The 18278-nt window shown below is 41.7% G+C and overlaps 1 protein-coding gene across 1 annotated transcript in view; it reads left to right on the forward strand.

Annotated features, from left to right (window-relative positions):
* The window catches only part of Ywhae (tyrosine 3-monooxygenase/tryptophan 5-monooxygenase activation protein epsilon), a 42641-nt gene that overhangs the window by 22689 nt on the left and 1674 nt on the right, over positions 1-18278 (forward strand). Inside the window, exons 2-5 of the mRNA XM_055619966.1 lie at positions 3344-3543; positions 7418-7524; positions 8440-8646; positions 12142-12278. Of these exons, the coding sequence (XP_055475941.1) occupies positions 3344-3543; positions 7418-7524; positions 8440-8646; positions 12142-12278 (651 nt within the window). The remainder of the gene's footprint in view (positions 1-3343; positions 3544-7417; positions 7525-8439; positions 8647-12141; positions 12279-18278) is intronic.

Consider the following 18278-nt stretch of genomic DNA (forward strand, 5'->3'; position numbering starts at 1 on the left):
TTTCTTTCTTTCTTTCTTTCTTTCTTTCTTTCTTTCTTTCTTTCTTTTCTTATTTACTTATTTATCTAGCTATCTATTCATTCATTTATTCATTCATCTATCTATCTATCTATCTATCTATCTATCTATTTTGAGACAGGGTTTCTCTGTGTAGCCTTGGCTACCCTGGACTCATTTTGTAGACCAGGTTGGCCTCCAACTCATGGAGATCTTCCTGCCTTTGCCTCCCGGAGTGCTGGGATTACAGGCATGCAACACTGGGCCCAGCTTCCTTACATCTTTTTAATTTCCTGTTGTTTTAGTTTTTTGAGACAGGCTCTCATTTGACCTGGTTAACATTAGAGGAGGATGAGCTTGAATTCCTGATCCCATGTTTCTGCCTCTTCTAAGTGCTGGGATTACAGTCACGTGCCACCATGCCCAAGATTCACATCTTGAATTAATAAAAATGGTCTCAGCTGGGTGGTATTTGTGGACACTTTAGAGAGGCAGAGACAGGCAGATCTCTTGAGTTCAAGCACAGTCACGGCTATGTTGAGAAACCCTGTCTGAAAAGCAACAGCAACAGAACAATAAAAATGGTCTCACAGTGTAAACCTTGCTGGCCTGCAACTATTTTGACCCAGGCTGGCCTGAAATTTAAAGATATGACTGTTTCTCAGCTTTGTCCATTCTCCCCTCCCCCAAGGGGGGAAAAGGGGCTTCACACTGTAGCCCAGACTGACCTTGAACTATGCATTTTTCCTGCCATAGTCTCTTGACTACTTGGATTGAAGCACAATCCAACACTCTAGGTGTTGGAAAATCTAAGTCTGATTGTAGCCAGGCAGTGGTGGCACATGCTCTTAATCCCAATATGCAGAGGCAGGAGAATTTCTGAGTTTGAGGCCAGGCTAGGAAGAAACCTGTAGAGAAACCTGCCTTGAAAAACCAAATGGGTGGCCAGGGCGCGGGAGGGGGGGCAGACTGATAATAGTAATACATGGGAAGGAACATTTGAAACAGTGCCTCCATTGAGGTGTTTTAAGTGGATGCATTAGGAGACCCCCCCCCCCCAAAAAAAAAAAGATTCAGAGCGAGCACAGGAGATGATTGATTATTAGCTCGGGGGTAGATTATACGAGGCCCTAGCCTCTGTCCCTGGTACAGAAAACAAAAGGTTTGTATGGGGTTGGATAAATTAAGTGAAGGTGAACAACATTTGGTTGTCAGTAGTAACCAAAAAGTTTTCAAATGGTTGTTCAGTGTAGTGGACACCTAACTAGAGTCTCGCCATACAGTGAATGAAAATTACCCAGAACACAGCAGATTAGTGTGTTTGATTCAACATGACTGTTGATGTCTGGAGATGGTTTCGGTTTTTATGCAGTAGTGATTTTTAGCCAGCCACTCGCTATCAAGTTGTCTCATCGAGGGCCTGAAGGAATGGCTCAGTGGTTAAGAGGCTGTTGTTCTTCCAGAGGAGCTGGAGGTTTTTTCTCAACAACCACAGGGCCACTCACAGCTTGCAGATTGAAGGCTCGTTCCAAGGAATCTGATGCCACCACTGCCTTCTAGCCTCTGGCACAAAGTGTGCCTTCATTACATAGGCATGCATTTGGAGAAGGTTAGGTCCTGGGCTCATGTTGATACTGTCTCTGATTCTGTTGTGTAAAGGAATAGAAAAATTTAAAGGGGAAGGGCTTAAATTTCTTGGGATTTTAAAAATAAATGACTCAAATTTGTCACTTAAGAATTTATTAAAAATTAGATGACTCATTTGGGCATGATAGTTCATGCCTGTAATCCCAACACTTGGACACAGAAATAGGGAGATCTCTGAGTTCAAGGCCAGCCTGGTTTATTTACAAAGTGAGTCTAGGACATCCAGGACTACACAGAGAAACCCTGTTTCAGGAAAAAGAAAAAGGGTGGCTCCATCAAGTGTCTGAGGTACAGTTCATCCCTCCAAAGAGGGCAGTCTAAACAACTAATAGAAACATGGGACAGAAGTCTAAAATCATTAGCCCTTACAGAGATGCAGACCAGCACCACAATGGGAAGTGGGTGGGTGGGGTGTAGCTTAATAGTTGAGTGCTTATCTTGTAAGTGAGTGGCCTGGTTTTAGTCATTTCAGCAACTGTAAAAGGGTGGATTTTGAAACAAAACCCAGGTTGCTAATTTGGAAAACTAATTTTTGTGAGACAGGTTCTAACTACCATTCCTAGTATAGGGATTACAATTACAGCATGAACTATTGCATTTGGCTTAATGTAGCTTAATTTAATTTATTGTGTGATACTCTTGGCTAATGTATCCTTACTCAGAGTATTATATACCTAGGATGCTTCTTGGCTCTTATCACCAGGGATTCTCAGTCAGCAAATCTAAAGGTCTACTTATCCATCCATGTAGGTTTTTTCTAGACAGGGTTTCTCTGTGTAGCCTTAGCTGTTCTGGACTCTTGGTAGACCATGGTGGCCTGGAATTCACAGTGATCTGCCTGCCTCTGCTTCTGCATCTGAGTGCTGAGATTACAGGTGTGGACCGCTGCACCCAGTTTCAGTAAGATACTTGTAAAACCATTTTTCCCCTTTTTCTTTATTATACTCAGCATTTATTACGTTTTTAGTTTTTTTTTTTTTCTGTTATTTGTAAACTGTTAGGTTGTTTATTTTTCCCCCCTTGGAATATCTCAGATGATCTGGCCCTCTTTCTTTGCTTGCCATCTAGTGGTAACAAATGATAGCTACCAAAAGTTATCCCAGCAAAGTGGGTCATCTCAGTGCCGCCGTACCCCCCCCCCCCCCCCCGTCCTCTGTCTCAGCTTCCTGGTGCTAGGATTTCAGGCAGAAGCCACCGTTCATAGCTTATTTTATTTTTTGTTTTCAAGACAGGGTTTATCTGTGTAGCCTTGACTGTCCTGGACTTGCTTTGTGAACCAGGCTATTCTTGAACTCACAAAGATGTACCTGCGTCTGCCTCCCTTAGTGGCTCTGCTCTTGTATAGCTTATTTTCTTTTAGAGTAGGTCTCCTGATGTCTTAACTCATTGATGGCTTAACCTTCTGAGATTATAGGCATGTGTGCAGTCCAGCAAACCTCTCTCCCCACTTGACTTACTTGTTTTGGTAAAGTTATTTTTGTTAAACAGCGTATTTTTAGAAAGGATATATGCTCTAGATTAAACCCAGGGCTTTTGTATACAGGCATGCACTCTTCCCTCTGGATTTCCACACCCATTCCCCACCCCCAATTACCTATTTTCTAGTAGCTTTCCAGGGGGGTAGGGAAGATAACCGTGAAAGGGAGGGGTCAACAAAACTTGTTAAATCTATAGTCTCCCTTTACCGTTTCCTGCATAGAAATGGTGGAATCAATGAAGAAAGTAGCAGGGATGGATGTGGAGCTGACAGTTGAAGAACGAAACCTTTTATCTGTTGCATATAAAAATGTGATTGGAGCCAGAAGAGCATCCTGGAGAATAATCAGCAGCATTGAACAGAAGGAAGAAAACAAGGGAGGAGAGGACAAACTAAAGATGATTCGGGAGTACCGGCAAATGGTGAGGTTGCTACCGTTTTATTTGATTTGATACTGTGATTTTATTGTTTTTTGAATATGTGTGGGCATTTGCCTTACCTGACTGTGTACCGTGTGTGCCTGAGAGGTGCCCTTGAAAGCCAGGAGAGGGTGTCATATCCTCTGCAAATAGAGTTAGAGGCGATTGCAAACTGCCAGGTGGTGCTAACAGTTGAACCTAGGTTCTCTGGAAGAAGAGCAGTGCCAGCCTCAAGTGCTGGGGTTAAAGGCATTGTACCACCATACCCAGCTTGATACCATGTTTTTAAGGAAGATTGTTTATCAAATATAGGTGACATTGTATTAGTTTGTAGTTTGGTACCATTAATTTCTGTATCCCTGATAGAACTGATTATTACATAGACAAAAGGTTTATTTTTGCTCACAGTTATAGAGGGAGGCTTCTGTCCTGAATTGAAGTGGATCCTGAATCTCCGATTGGGCATTTTGGGTGGCAGTGACAAGGTACATGTCTGATAGCAAAACAGCTTACCTCCCCCCTCGCCTCCTGTCTTTTTGAGACAGGATTTCTCTGTAACCTTGGCTGACCTGGACTTGCTTGTAGATCATGCTAGCCTCGAACTCACAGAGATCCACTGTCTCTGTCTTCGAGAGTGCTGAGATTACAGTTGTGCGCCATTGTGTGCAGCTGGAAACTGTTTATATCTTGAGCTGGGAATAAAAAGACATATATTTACCCAAGCCAGAGTACTGTCCACAATAGTAACATTTGTAACAGAAGTAATAGGGGTGATTTTTTACCTGAAAGGCCTAAATTGTTGCTTTTTGTGTATATTAAATATCTGTTAGAGAAAAGAGACTTGTTTCTTTTGAGTATCTGGCTAAATCTCAGGTCTATTGCTATAACTTGTGTTAAATATATGGGTATTTTAGGTCACCACCTAGTGTAAACTGTATAAGTGTATATGTAAATGTATTTTGTGTTTTTAGCTTTTCACTTAATCTTGTTTAGAAATTATAGTCTGTAGAGTATTTTAGGATAAAAGCAAGGAACTGTTTTACAATTATAGAGAGGGTTGTATCCCACCGGGAGGCACAGTGGGATTGGGCTTAGGGCACACACTGCCACTGAGCTATGTGTACAACACAGGTATTAAGTTTTGAACATAACACACAAGAACAAATGCTTTTTCTGTGGTTATTAGAAAGCACTTCATTGACTTCTTGTAGTGAACATATGGGACAGCTTCAGTTTTTATTCTTGTGTGTGCATGGGCTGCTGTGGTGCACTTGTGTAAATAAGGACAATCGTGTGAGTTGGCCTTCTTATACTATGTGAGTCTCAGAGCTTGCACTCAGGCTATCAGCTTTGGCGGTAAATACCCCTACCCACTGAACCATCTCCCAGCCCCCATGTAGGCCTATCTAATAAATATTTGTAGGCCTCTGTTTACTAAATAATTGGGTATAAATACTGGTGAAATGGAATTACTGTCTTTAGGGAGACTCATTCTGGTTGTTGTTTCTAACAGTAGAAACTAGTGGGACTGTCAGCACTCTCAAAAGAAGGATTTTGTGAAGTTATTTCAGATGGTTTGGAAGCTTATACACACACACACACACACACACACACACACACACAATCAGGAGCCTACTAGTTGAGTGGTAGCACTCCTACCCAGCATGCTTAAGGCTTTGGGCTTAATCCTAGGAATATTAAAAAAAACAAATAACCCTGGAGAGGTAGCTATTTTCCTAATTTGTAGGTGATAAAACTGGAGCTATAGCTGGCTTGAGGAACATGCCAGAGGTCTTATGGAGGTAAGTTGGGATTGTCATTACCTTCAGATACCTTGGAACAAAGAACATAGATTGACAGACAATTTGGTGTCCTCAGGCATGGGGAAATTAAGAGAAATTATGGTTAAGACTGTAGCATGTGGATGAGGAAACAAGGGAAGTAACTGGTCACTTGAGAGTTGAGAGTCTGAAGTCTTGATGAGCCTCTCGGCAGGAATAAGGAACTAGAAAGAAGAAAAGGCCAAGGGTGGACTGTCTAGGATAGGGCAGAGAGTTGGGACGGGGTGAGGAAGATTAGATTGGTGGTTGGTTTCTACCGTGGTGATGTATCAGGTAACTGTAGAGGTAAACTGTATTTTGTGAACAAGGGAGAAGGGCATGGAGGTACCCAGTGATGTCAGAGCCGAGTATAAGTTTTCAAGGAGAGCTTTGGAATAGTTGTAGCTAGTAAGTAGCTAAGAGAATTTAACAGTGACTTGTTCTCAGCGTGAAAAGCGAGGCGCAGACAGTCTCACTGAGCTAAGGAATTTTTTTAAAAGTGTTTTTGAGTTAATAGAAAACGGAGAGCCATATGATGTCTGTGAGAATGTGGCAAATTGCTTCTCCTGACTAATATTGGAACCAAGTCCTCCAGGCAGCCTGACTCTATTACAGCACTTTTGATAACAGAGTTAGGAACTTTTGGTTCAGCAGAGGAGCCTGCTGCACAGGCCAGAATCTTACATAAAGATTATATAAGGCACAGTGTTACTTGTTTTTAAGAAAAAAGTCTACTCCCCTGTAGAAATTGAGGAAGGTCATAGGTGTTCCTTTTCACAGTTGTTGGCATTCCAAATTCCCTTCTTAAGAAAAAGCAACCTGGAATATTCTTATGGCCATGTCACAGATTCTTTACATTCTCACCTAACCTTAAGTCAAAACCTAACACGGGTCCAAGACTGCCTTGTCCTTTAGACATTACAGACCAACAGAGATACATGTTGATATTTAATTTGGCCTACAGATTCTTTTGCTGTTGTAACTAGTTCTCCATTTCTGCAATAGAGTGAGTGTTGGGACATATTATTACTGAAGACAAACTGAGTAAATTTTGTTTTTTGTCTTGGAACTGCTTTGGTTCTTTTTTTGTTTTGTTATAAGATTTATTATGTATACAGTGTTCAGCCTGCATGTATACCTGCACGCTGGAAGAGGGCACCAGATCTCATTGGTGGGTGTGAGCCACCATGTGTTTGCTGGGAATTGAACTCAGGACCTCTGGAGGAGCAGCCAAGGCTCTTAAACTCTGAGCCATCTCTCCAGCCCCTGCTTTGATTCTTATCACCTTCCTCTTGTTATATATTGTGGTGCTGGGAATTGACTGATTCTGGGCAAGCTAAAGCTATATCCCAGTCTACCCTCCTGTTTTAAGTTGATGGCCTTTGGGCAAATGAATGAGTGAATGAATAAATGAGGACATATTAGGGTGGCTTACAGGCTGTGGCCCGAGTAGTCCAGTGTTAGCTGTCTCCTGACAGAATGGCTAAGGTTCTGGTGTTCAGTTCATGAGACTAGATGTCTCAGGAGTCCCAGTCTGGTGCTGGAATCTTCTGCAGGGTCCTAGAGAGCTGCCAGTTTTTATTTCTAACATCAGGGAGGGGAGGTTCAGGTTAGATGAACTTGCTAGTGAGATCTTTCTTCCTTATCCTTTTATGTGGGCTACCACTAGAAGGTGTAGCCCAGGTTTCAGTGCCTAGCACTTTGAGTCAGTGTTTGTGGTGATTCTTAAAGTAAACTCTGGGGCTGGAGAGATGGCTCAGAGGTTAAGAGGACTGACTGCTCATCCAAGGTCCCGAGTTCAAGCAACCACATGGTGGCTCACAACCATCTGTAATGAGATCTGGTGTCCTAACTCTGTGTGCGCATGCGCGCGTGCATGTGTGCTTTAAGAAGGAAGAGACTTTGCCTACTTTTAAAAGTGTTTTTGTCAACATTTGAGGGAAGAGTTTGGAGACATACATACTCTGTTTAAGACTAAGCTCTTCAGTTAAGATTTCGGTAGAATATATTAAGATTTTTGAACTACCAAACTTAATTTGATGTTTTCCCTCCCTTAGGTTGAAACTGAGCTCAAGTTAATCTGTTGTGACATTCTGGATGTACTGGACAAACACCTCATTCCAGCAGCTAACACTGGCGAGTCCAAGGTTTTCTATTATAAAATGTAGGTTCTATACTAGAAGGGAAAATGTAAGATTTAAAAGTTGGCCGTAGAACCATAACTTTTTAAATGTAGGTTTTCAACTTTTATTTAAAATAGTTGAATCTTGGAGGGTTAGTTACTAGAACTTCAAGTTTTAACATGGTTGCAAATACATTGCTAATGAAGAATTAATATTGTTACATTTAAAGATTGTCAGACTGTTGTACAAAATAACCTAGCTTTTGGTTGTATACCTCTTCCCCTTATTGTCTGTCCTGGAACTCACTAATGGTAGACCGTGCTAGCCCAGAATTTAGAGACCTGGTGCCTCTGCTTCCTGACTGGGATTAAGGTCTATGCCATCATGCCCAGCTTATTTTGAGAAGAGATCTATCTGTGTAGCTCTGGTTGACCTGGAACTTTCTAGATCAGCTTGGTCTCAGATTTGGAGTGATTCTCTGCCAGCTTCCTAAGTGCTAGGATTATATGTCACCACACCCTGCCTGGGTTTTTTTACTTTTGTAGATTCTTTTCTCTTAGCTACAGTTTCGAATATTCACAGTATAATCTTAACTTTGTGTAGAAAAATTACAAGGCTCAGGAATAGCTGAGGCTCAGTAAGCTCAGGGCTCCAGGTGTTCTGGTGCTGCCGTGATGGCAGCAAAATGTGGTTTGTAAGGAGGGAGTGTGTTCAGTTCTTCTGAAAGACTTCTGTATTGGTCAGGTGATCTATTTTTCTTTAGTTATTTTCTATGGGAGTTCGCTATAGGAGATCCTTAAGGAAAGAAGAGATGAGCTGATGGATGCAAAAGTTTGTAAAGTTTCTAAACGTTACATATCTTAAACGTTAACTGTATTTTGTCATGTACTACATGGTAGAGAAAGTGTCATGCTCTAAGTATTCTAACTGTGGTTTTGTTTGCTCTTGTGTTATAGGAAAGGGGACTACCACAGGTATCTGGCTGAGTTTGCCACAGGAAATGACAGGAAGGAGGCAGCAGAAAACAGCCTTGTGGCTTACAAAGCTGCTAGTGACATTGCGATGACAGAACTTCCTCCAACGCACCCCATTCGTTTAGGTCTTGCTCTCAACTTTTCCGTATTCTACTATGAAATTCTTAATTCCCCTGACCGTGCCTGCAGGTAAGTCATGGATAAGCGTTCCCAGTGTGGAGCGCAAAGGCTCCAGAGGAGCTACCTTCTGTTTTCTTATAGGCTGTCACAGGATTCTCAACTTTATTTACTTTTAATTTTTTGGGTTTTTTGAGACAGGGTTTCTCTATGTAGCCTTGCCTGGCCTGGAACTTGCTCTGTAGCCCAGGCTGGCCTGGAGCTCACAGTGATGTGCCTGCCTTTGCCTCCTAAGTGCTGGGAGCAAAGGTGTGCCACACCACTGCCTGGTTAAACTTGTTTTTATGGATTAGCATTCGTTTAGTCTTTTGAGTTTGCTTGCTTTGTTTGAGACAGGGTCTTGGTACTAGATATTTAGCCTTACCTTGAATGGATTATAGACATTTACCACCTTACCTCCCTGGGAATGCTTTTAATACTCTTGGTGATCATACTCCCCCCCCCCCAAAGAAATATCTTCTGTTTAATATGAACAATTGATTTTCAGTCTCGTTGGTGTTTGAAACTATTGTCACACATTCATTTGAATTTTTAAATGCTCTCTCCAGCTCCTGCCCATGTGTGTGTATGTGTACATGTGCCCATGACACGGCAGAGGAAGGCCAGTGGACAACTTGAAGGAGTTGATTCTCTGTTTACAAGGATGAACCCTAGAAGTCAGATGAGGCATCACTAGTCAGATGAGGCTCACTAGTTGTGAGCCCATTGTGAGTGCTGGGAAATGAACTTGGATCCTCTGGAAGGACAGTGAATACTTAGCTGAACCTCCTTTTCTACTATTTTTATCTCAACTTATTTCTGTTTTTTTAAATCATGAATACACGTTAAGGACTGTGTTACTGGTAAAATTGTATACAAGGAATTCATTTTAACCATTTTCTGGTATATTTTTAAATGGAATTTAATATGCCTACAATATCTTTTAACCATCAGCACTAGCTATTTCAAAATATGTTCATTGCTCCACCCAAACTACTCTTTAGCAGTAACTCCTAACTGGTTTTACTATCTCTGAATTTGCTTGTACTTGGCATCTTATAAGTAGAATTATATTTATCCTTTTTTGTTTATTGTATTTTCTTGGTAACAGTATCTGTAGGTCTTCTGACCAATCCAGTGGTTGTGACTTATGTCTGTAATCTAGTCCTTAGGAGACTGAGGCAGGAGGATGAGTGCAAGTTGAGGTCAGCCTGGGTTATAGTGAAATCTTTTCCAAAAGCTGGGTGTCAAGGTGCGCCCCTTTGATTCCAGCATCCAGCGGTATAGGCAGGACAACAAGGCATTCAAAGCCAGGGCCAAATGAGACACCGAACCAAAAACCCTTCATGTTCTCTGTGTGTGTCTGTCTCCCTGTCTCCCTTGTATCCATTGTAGGTATATGCCACTTTGTTCTTATCTAAGGATATTTGAACCTTTTACTTTTTTCCTCAAGATAGGGTTTCTTTGTGAAGCCTTGGCTGTCCTAGACTCACTTTGATCACTGGGCTGGCCTTGATACACCTGCCTCTGCCTCCCAGGTGCCAAGGTTAAAGGCATGTACCACACCCCACCCCCCAGCTTCCTTTCACTTTTTGTAATGGGCATTGGGATATGGATTGTTTACCCCCTTAACCACCTTACCCCCTGACATCCCCTCCCTCACATTTGTCAGTGCAGGAAATTGAATTCAAAGCCTCCGTGTGCTTTAATTTTTTTGTGTATATATGTGTTTGTGTTTATGTCAGTGTTTTTAGGTACACACCTGGTTGAGGGGGGAGGATAGAAGTGGGAAAGTGCATGGGCTGTTTTTCTCACTTTGCCCTGCCCCCCACTTTATTTTTTTTATTTTTGGTTTGTTTGGTTTTGGTTTTTTTAAGGCAGGGTTTCTCTGTGTAGCCTTAGCTGTCCTGAACTATTATTTGTAGACCAGGTGTCCTCGAACTCACAATGATCCTTCTGCCTCTGCCTCCCAGAGTGCTGGGATTACAGCCATGTATTACTGTGCCTGGCTTCTTTCTCACTTTGTACCTCTGAGATTTTTTTTTTTTTTTTTTTTTATGTATACCAGGGTGATGATTCAGCAGATGAAAATGCTCGTAACAGGGGCCTACATGGCATGCACATGCTCACACACATAATGTGAAATAAAAAGTGTAAAATAAAAACTGTAACCATATGTGTTATACTGGTGTCAGAGGACAAAACTGAGGTCTTTCTTGTTCCTTACCTGAATGACAAGGGTAAGATTTTCGTACATTTTTACAGAAGAAGCTGTAGCTGTTACTCTGTTACTGGTTGAGTCCTTTACTGTTGTTTCCCCAGTTTACCCATATATAGCTGTAGCTTGATGCCTCTCTATGCCTTTGCCAAGTGTAGATTTCATTTCTTTTAAAATGTAGCAAATGGGGCTGAGGATGTAGCTCACTGATCAAGGTGTGGCTCTATAGGCCTTTTATTTTCTCTGTTAAAATCTATTGATTTGTACCATCGTACATCTAAGATTTTCATTAAAACTTTTAGTACTCAGGACATTATCGTGTATTTTGATGGATGTTTAGGGTTGAGTGTATGGATTGTCTTCACAGTCTAGCCTATTTGTAATAGTTTGTATAAATTAGTGCTTTGGGGCTAGATAGATGGCTCAGTGTTAAAGTATGTGCTTTCAAGAGAGACTAAATTTATTTTCAGCACTCATGTTAAGGAGCTCCCAACTGCTCATGGCTCCAGCTCCAGAGGGTTTGATGCCTCAACTCTACTAGACACCTGCACTCTTGTACATATAAACATGCATACATATAATAAAAAATTATTTTTAAAAATTTTAAAAGAAGAATGAGTACCCAGATGTGTGGACACATGCCCGAATCCCAGCGCTTGGGTAGGCAGAAGCAGGTGAATCTCTGTGAGTTTGAGCCTAGCCTGGTCTACAAAGCAAGTCTGGGACAGCCATGGCTGCACAGGGAAACCCTGTCTTGAGGGGGAAAAAAGGAAAAAAAAATGTTATCTGGGAGAGGTGATTCATGGCTGTAATCACACTGCTTGAGAGGGTGAGGCAGTTTATATAATTGTTTGGGGATACAGTCTCCTGTATCTCTCCAGCCAGCATGGGACTAGATCATACTTATGTTTTCCTGAGCACAGGAGTGCTCTTGGCTAGGGTTGGGATTTTAAGATCAGCCTTGGTTTATATAGGAGGGTGTTTAAAAAGCAATTCCAGCACCTCTTGAGATGGCTGAGTAGATAAGGGATGCTTGTCATCAGCCTGATAGCCTGAGTTTGGTCCTTGAGATATGTGTGTTGGAGGGAGAGAGGCAACTATAACAAGTGCATTCATGCAAAATTATAGAAATAGAATTTTTTAAATTGGAAGCAAGCTGGACAAAAATTACAGGCACTTAGATACTTTGTGCAGTTGTCTCCGGTGCCTTTATATCAGTGTCACTGGAGTAGCTGAGAGATACACCATTGTTGCTATTTTGGTTGTACATCTTGGTTGTTAATTGATTACTGACAGTGCATTTATTGCAGGTTGGCAAAAGCAGCTTTTGATGACGCAATCGCAGAACTGGACACGCTGAGTGAAGAAAGCTATAAAGACTCTACACTCATCATGCAGCTGCTCCGTGATAACCTGACGCTGTGGACCTCAGACATGCAGGGCGACGGTGAGCAAGCCCACATTTCTCTTTCGGGGCTGCCTTTTCTAAGAGCTCTTCAGTGTTCCTTAATTGTAGTCTGTGATTCAGAGTCATAGTCTGTCTGCAGTAAAGTCTATTATGTATACAGGAACTGGTGCCTGAGTGCCATATTGGCCTTTGTCAGAAAATGAAAGGCCTATTTGACAATTTCATACACGCATAGAACTCTTATGCTAATATTCCAAGAAGTTTTGCCTTTAATATTTGTTAGTACTCATACTGCTTTAATCACTAAAATGACAGAAAACTTTTCCCCTTTTTATTTCATTATATTTTTTTCTTTAAATTTTCATTGCTTTATTTTATGTGTGTTGATATAATGTTCTTTTGAAATGTATGCACCTTCCCCTTGTTCATTCAAATTCTGGTTTCTCCCCCCCACCCCCTCTGGTTTCATTCGGATATTGCATTGTGATACTTATTCTAAGCACCCTGTTTCAACTTTGTGTAAACAGGCCAAAATAAAGCAACTAGCCACAATGTTGAGCAATGGGAGGAACCAGAGGGCAGGAAATGAGAGGGAGGAGAAAGGGAGAGTGAGGAGCTAAGATTTCTCAAAAAGCAAGTATAATGGGTAAAATCTAAATGTTAGGAAACTATGAGGGCTTGTAGGTTTAGGAGGGAGTAACTATTGCCCAGCGTTGTGTTCTAGGTTAACTAAATAAACCCGTATGTGTTTGAGTGTTTTGGCTGTCTGTATGTCTGTGTACTGCATGAATGTCCACTGAGGCCAGAAAGTGTCAAAGTGTCAGTGGATCCCTTAGAACTGGAGTTACAGATGTTTGTGAGTTTTTTTTTGTTTTTTGTTTTGTTTTGTTTTGTTTTGTTTTTTTGTGGGTGCTGGGAATTGAACCTTTAAAAGTGCAGGCAAGTGTTCTTAATCATTGAGCCATCTCTCCAGCCCCCATCATTTCCCTTTATATTCCTGAAATTTACTTGGGTGTGGGTAGTAGAGGTTGTTAATGAGACATCTTTTTTACATAGAGGTCTCTTTTCAAACCCCAGATCTGTGCATGCCAGGTACATACTTCATCTCTGCCCGTACTCTGGTCCATGTGCAGAAATCTTTTTCCCTAATAAGCAACAATTTTCTTCTAGGATTCTCCAAGAAATAAAATTATCTCTCCTTAGGCTCATGAGTTCTGGTATTGTCTGGTTTTGGATTTTCATTTGCAGTTAACTTTTTATAGAAGTAATTGTTGTTTGAGAGATGTGTATATAAATTTTAACTGTAAATGTAAAAGTTGAAGCTTGTTGAATTTGTTGACTTAAAGTTAAGTATATGTGTGTTTAGGGTAGGGTAGGGTAGGGTAGCATCCAGACCCTTGTGCATGTTAAACACATGTTTTAACACTTAGCTAGCTATACTTTATTCTCCAAAGATCAGTTTTATCTGGGGTTGGTCTAGTATGAGGTAATTGTACACGGTGTGTAGGGGATTGGAAACAATGTTTGTTAGTTTTTTTAAATAAGTTTCATTTTTAAAACTAGTATGTGTATGGATGTCTTGCCCACATATATGTTTGTGTACCACATGTGTACCTGGTACCTTCAGAGGTCAGAAGAGGTTGTCATATCCCCTAGAACTAGAGATAAAGATGTGAGCTTATCTGTACAGGTGGGTGCTGGGGATTGCAACTAGTGTTCTTAACTTCTGAGCCATCTCTCTAGCCCCAAGATACACTGATTTTTTACAAAAATCTATCTATTTATCTATCAATGATATCTTATACAGTGACAGAAGAGGGCACCAAATATCTCATTATAGATGGTTTTGAGCCACCGTGTGGTTCCTGGGAATTGAACTCACGACTTTTGGAAGAACAGCCAGTGCCCTTAACCTATGAGCCACCTCTCCAGTCCCCCTTTTTTTCTAATGAGGAGTGTTTTGCTAGCATGCATGCTTGAACACCTCATGCATGTTCAGTGTCCAGGGAAGCCAGAAAAGGTCATTAGGTCCCTTAGAACTGCTACTATATGGACAATGGAAATGTAACTTATGTGTCAGCCTTAAGGAGAATTGATGACCATGACCTAAAAGTTCTTATGTTGTATTTTATCAATAACTTTGCAGAGTGACTATACGAAGCTGCACTTTGCGCAGTGCTCCACAGCCTAGAGAGGCCTAGTAGCTCTGTCTTGTTTGTTGTTCCCTGTGTAGCCTTGGTTGTCCTTGACTTTGCAAATCAGGCTGGCCTCACAGAGCTCCACCTACCTCTGCCAGTCTGAGTGCCAGGATTAAAGGTGTGCGCCACCACACCCCGCTATAGCTCTGTCTTTTGAGGGAATAAAGGGAAGATAGGAGAGCTTGATAAAGTGGTATTGTTCTCTGTCACTTTCAGATCTCTGGGGACATTAGAGCTTATTTATGTACACGAGTGCTCTCTCTGCATGTCCACCTGCCCGCCAGAAGAGGGCATCAGATCCCAGTATAGATGGTTGGGAGCCACCATGTGGTTGCTGGGAAGTGCACTCAGGACCTCTGGATGAGCAGCCATGTCCATTTTAAAAGTATGACTGGATGGTAATGCTATTTTAAACTGGGTGTGGTGGATCTACAGAGCAAGTCCCAGTACAGCCAGGACTACATAGAGAAATCCTGTCTCAGAAACAAAATATGGAAATAAAAAGGGAAACTAGTTTATGATTTTACTAGTTATGCATGTGTGTGGCTGCGTGTGTACCCATGTCTGTGGCACATGCCAGAGGCCTTATATCCCTTTTTACTACTCGGATTGCGACAAGGCTTCATGAATCTAGTTAGGCTGGCTGTCCATTGAGCTCCCACCCTTTGTACATCTCTTCATCGAATCCTTGGGGTTACAGGCATTTGCAGCCATGCCCAGCCTTTATGTGAGTGGTGGAAATTTGGAATTGGGTCATTTTGCTTTTACCACAAGAACTCTTGCCCACTGAGCCATCTTGCCAGTCTCTAAAATGCTTTTTAAGAATTTCAGAAAAAAGTAAAAAGAATTTCAGTTGGTAGAGGTCCACCTGATCTTCCTTGTAATAAGTTGCTAGGTTGTGAAGATTGCAACGTTTGTACTTTATAATTCTGTAGCTCGTTATCAATGACAAACCAGTATCAAAAGTAATGTTGCCACTTGGCTTTAATCCCAGCACTCAATACATGGGACGGGCAAATCTCTAAGTTGGAAGCCAATCTTGGTCTTACTAAGTCAGCTCCAGGCCACATAGTGAAACCCTATCGCAACCCCCCCCCAAAAAAAAAATTAAATGAATAAAATGTAATTTATTCAGATTTAATGTTAAACTTCATTTTGTTTTGTATATGTGTGTACACCCAAGTATGAGTGCATACACATGAAGTCTGTTTCTTTCCACCGTTTTGGTGGTAGGGGTTCCTAGCTCCTCTGTGTAGACCAGGCTGGTCTCAAACTCAGATCTACCTGCCTCTGCCTCTTAATTACTAGGCTTGGTGGTGTTTGCCAACCACACCTAATTCATGTTGTTCTTTGCACCTTTACTGGGGTTCTGTGGATTGAAAGCATGATGAAGAGTCTTCTTGGTGTTTTGTTTTGTTTTCGAGACAGGGTTTCTTTAGGTAGCCTGGGCTGTCCTGAACTTGCTCTGTAGACTAAGCTGTGACTCTGCCTCTCTGAGTGCTGGGATTGTAGGCAGCTCCAAAGAGTCTTACTACACCCTGTAAAGTTCTGCAAGTTCTGTGGGGCCCGGGAATTTTTTGTGGTATGTATGGAAGCCAGAGAGCAGATAGCCTCCAGTGCTGTGTGTTCTTAGGTACCTTGGTGCTTCCATTCTGTGTGTGTGTGTCTGTCTCTCTCAGTGTCAGTGTCTCATTGCTCTGGACTTACTGATTGTCTCTGGTGCCTCCCCAGCGTCTGCAGAGGTCAGCTTCTATGCATTTCAGCACTGAGATCCAAAGCATGCCACTCACAGGGCCTTCTTACATGGCCTCAGACTTTTTATTCTTGTGTCTGTGTAGCCAGCACTTAACATCTCTACAGGTTGAATTCTTCAGCCGTGTGTGTGTGTGTGTGTGTGTGTGTGTGTGTGTACACGTGTGTACTTGTGGAAACATTGCTGTCAAGAAATTAGCAATTTTCTAGCATGTAGTTTAAGTTTGAGATTTATTTTACTGCTGGTCATGAAAAAGTGTTATTAAATGTTTTAATTGGGAACTTCTGAGGAGACAGGAATCTGTTTCACTTACCTACATATATATATATATATTTTTTTTTTCTAGCACATTATGTTAGTTATTGGTTTAATTTATTGGAACATAGTTTGCTTGTTTCATTTTTATTTTATGTGTGTTTTGCCTGCATGAATGTATGTGTACCACATGCCTGCAGAGGCCAAAAGAGGATGTCAGATCACTTCAAACTTGAGTTACAGGTGGCTGTGAGCTCACCACATGAGTGCTGAGAACTGAGCCCATGTCCTCTGTAAGAACAGCCAGTGTTTTTAACCGCTGAGTCATCTCTCCAGCCCGGGAAGATATTCTTTTAAAAAATTATTCTCATTTACTATGTGTGTTTAGGACAGAGATTCTCTGTCAGGATCATGCTGCCACAGTGTTCCCTATGGTCATGGGGTTTGCTTGTTTGTTTTGTTTTCTTACATTTTCTTCTTTTAGTGCTGGGTCTGAAGGGGTGTGCCACCACTTCCCAGCTGCTGTTTCCTGCGATATTCAGGTCTTTTCTCTAAGGTTTCATAGAGATGTGTACACTCCGCCTGTTCCTCCTCAAGTGGCCAAAAAACATATTTGTGGACCTCTCCCCTGTTTGTACTCCAAAGCATTTCTTAGGAGTAAAGGAATAATTGGACAGCTTGTTTCTTGTAGAAAGTTCAGAGCTGACTCCTGGAGGTCTCTTTTGTCCTTTTCTGATTTATTTTTATCCTGTAATGTGCTCTTACCTGATTGTTCTCCCTCCCTCTCTTCTTGACTGTAGATTCCTAAAGGAAAACTCACTTCTTTCCCTTAAAACACTTTGTAAGTCATTGTTGTGGTGCAGGGGGCTCTGCTTTTAGTTTGGTTCTCACTAATCATGCCTGCCTGTTACCACCTGTCCTTACAGACCCACCTGTTTGCTTTCTCAGGTGCTAAGTCTGGAGACAGCAGTGGCCTGCTACCTGCCTTGTCTAGTTGGGTGTGGCTTACATGATGCAGTGACTTTCATGTCTTGTGTCTGAGCGGCTGGGACTCTCGCCGTGTCTGCCAGTTGCTTGTCTGTGTTCCTTTTTGGTCTGTTAGCACACTTGCCAGGGTGCTCCTGTTACAAATGAGACTGAACGCGCAAGCTCCTGAGTGTGGGTGCATAGCTCTGCAGGCTGGGCCTCCCTCTGCTCTTTCCCGGAGGTGGTTATGTTTGCCTGTGCATGTCTTTTCCATCTTACAAGATAAAAACCCCCACATGCTCTAAGCAACTTTTATTTTGAGAACAGGGTCTTACTGTGTAGTTCAGGCTGTCCTTGAACCCTTAGTGCTGTGATAAAGGCCTGGCCTTACCGTGACATGTTGATCAGTGTCAGACTGCCTCACCACAAGAAACGCCAGAGCGGTTGCTGTTGAGATGCTTCAGACAGTTTAAAAGCTGCCCTCAGTATAGATGCTACATGTGTAAGCATTATGAATGGGAAGCTTGCCATCTACGCTGTGTCTGGTGTTCGACTGCTTTTGTTTGTTTCTTAAGTGACTTCATAGCCTTTTAAAAATTGGTTCTGTAGCACGTAACTGAGTTTTGTTATGTGTGTTCAATTTGTGTATTACTGAGGAGTGAACATAGAGCCTTATGCATGCTAAGTACATGCTATACCCCTACCCTCTGGTTAATTGAGTTGTGTTTTTTTTTTTTTTTAATTCAAAGTAGTAATTTGCCAAATTACAGTGTACTACAGAATATGTTTACCTGTTCGTTCATTTTTTTTAGCAGAAGCTTTGCATATTTCCTTTCTATGGCTGTCTCAATTGTGCTTAAAATAGGC

The sequence above is a fragment of the Psammomys obesus genome, unplaced genomic scaffold (genome assembly GCF_907164565.1).
Source record: "Psammomys obesus unplaced genomic scaffold, mPsaObe1.curated_primary_1811, whole genome shotgun sequence".
Taxonomy (NCBI): domain Eukaryota; kingdom Metazoa; phylum Chordata; class Mammalia; order Rodentia; family Muridae; genus Psammomys; species Psammomys obesus.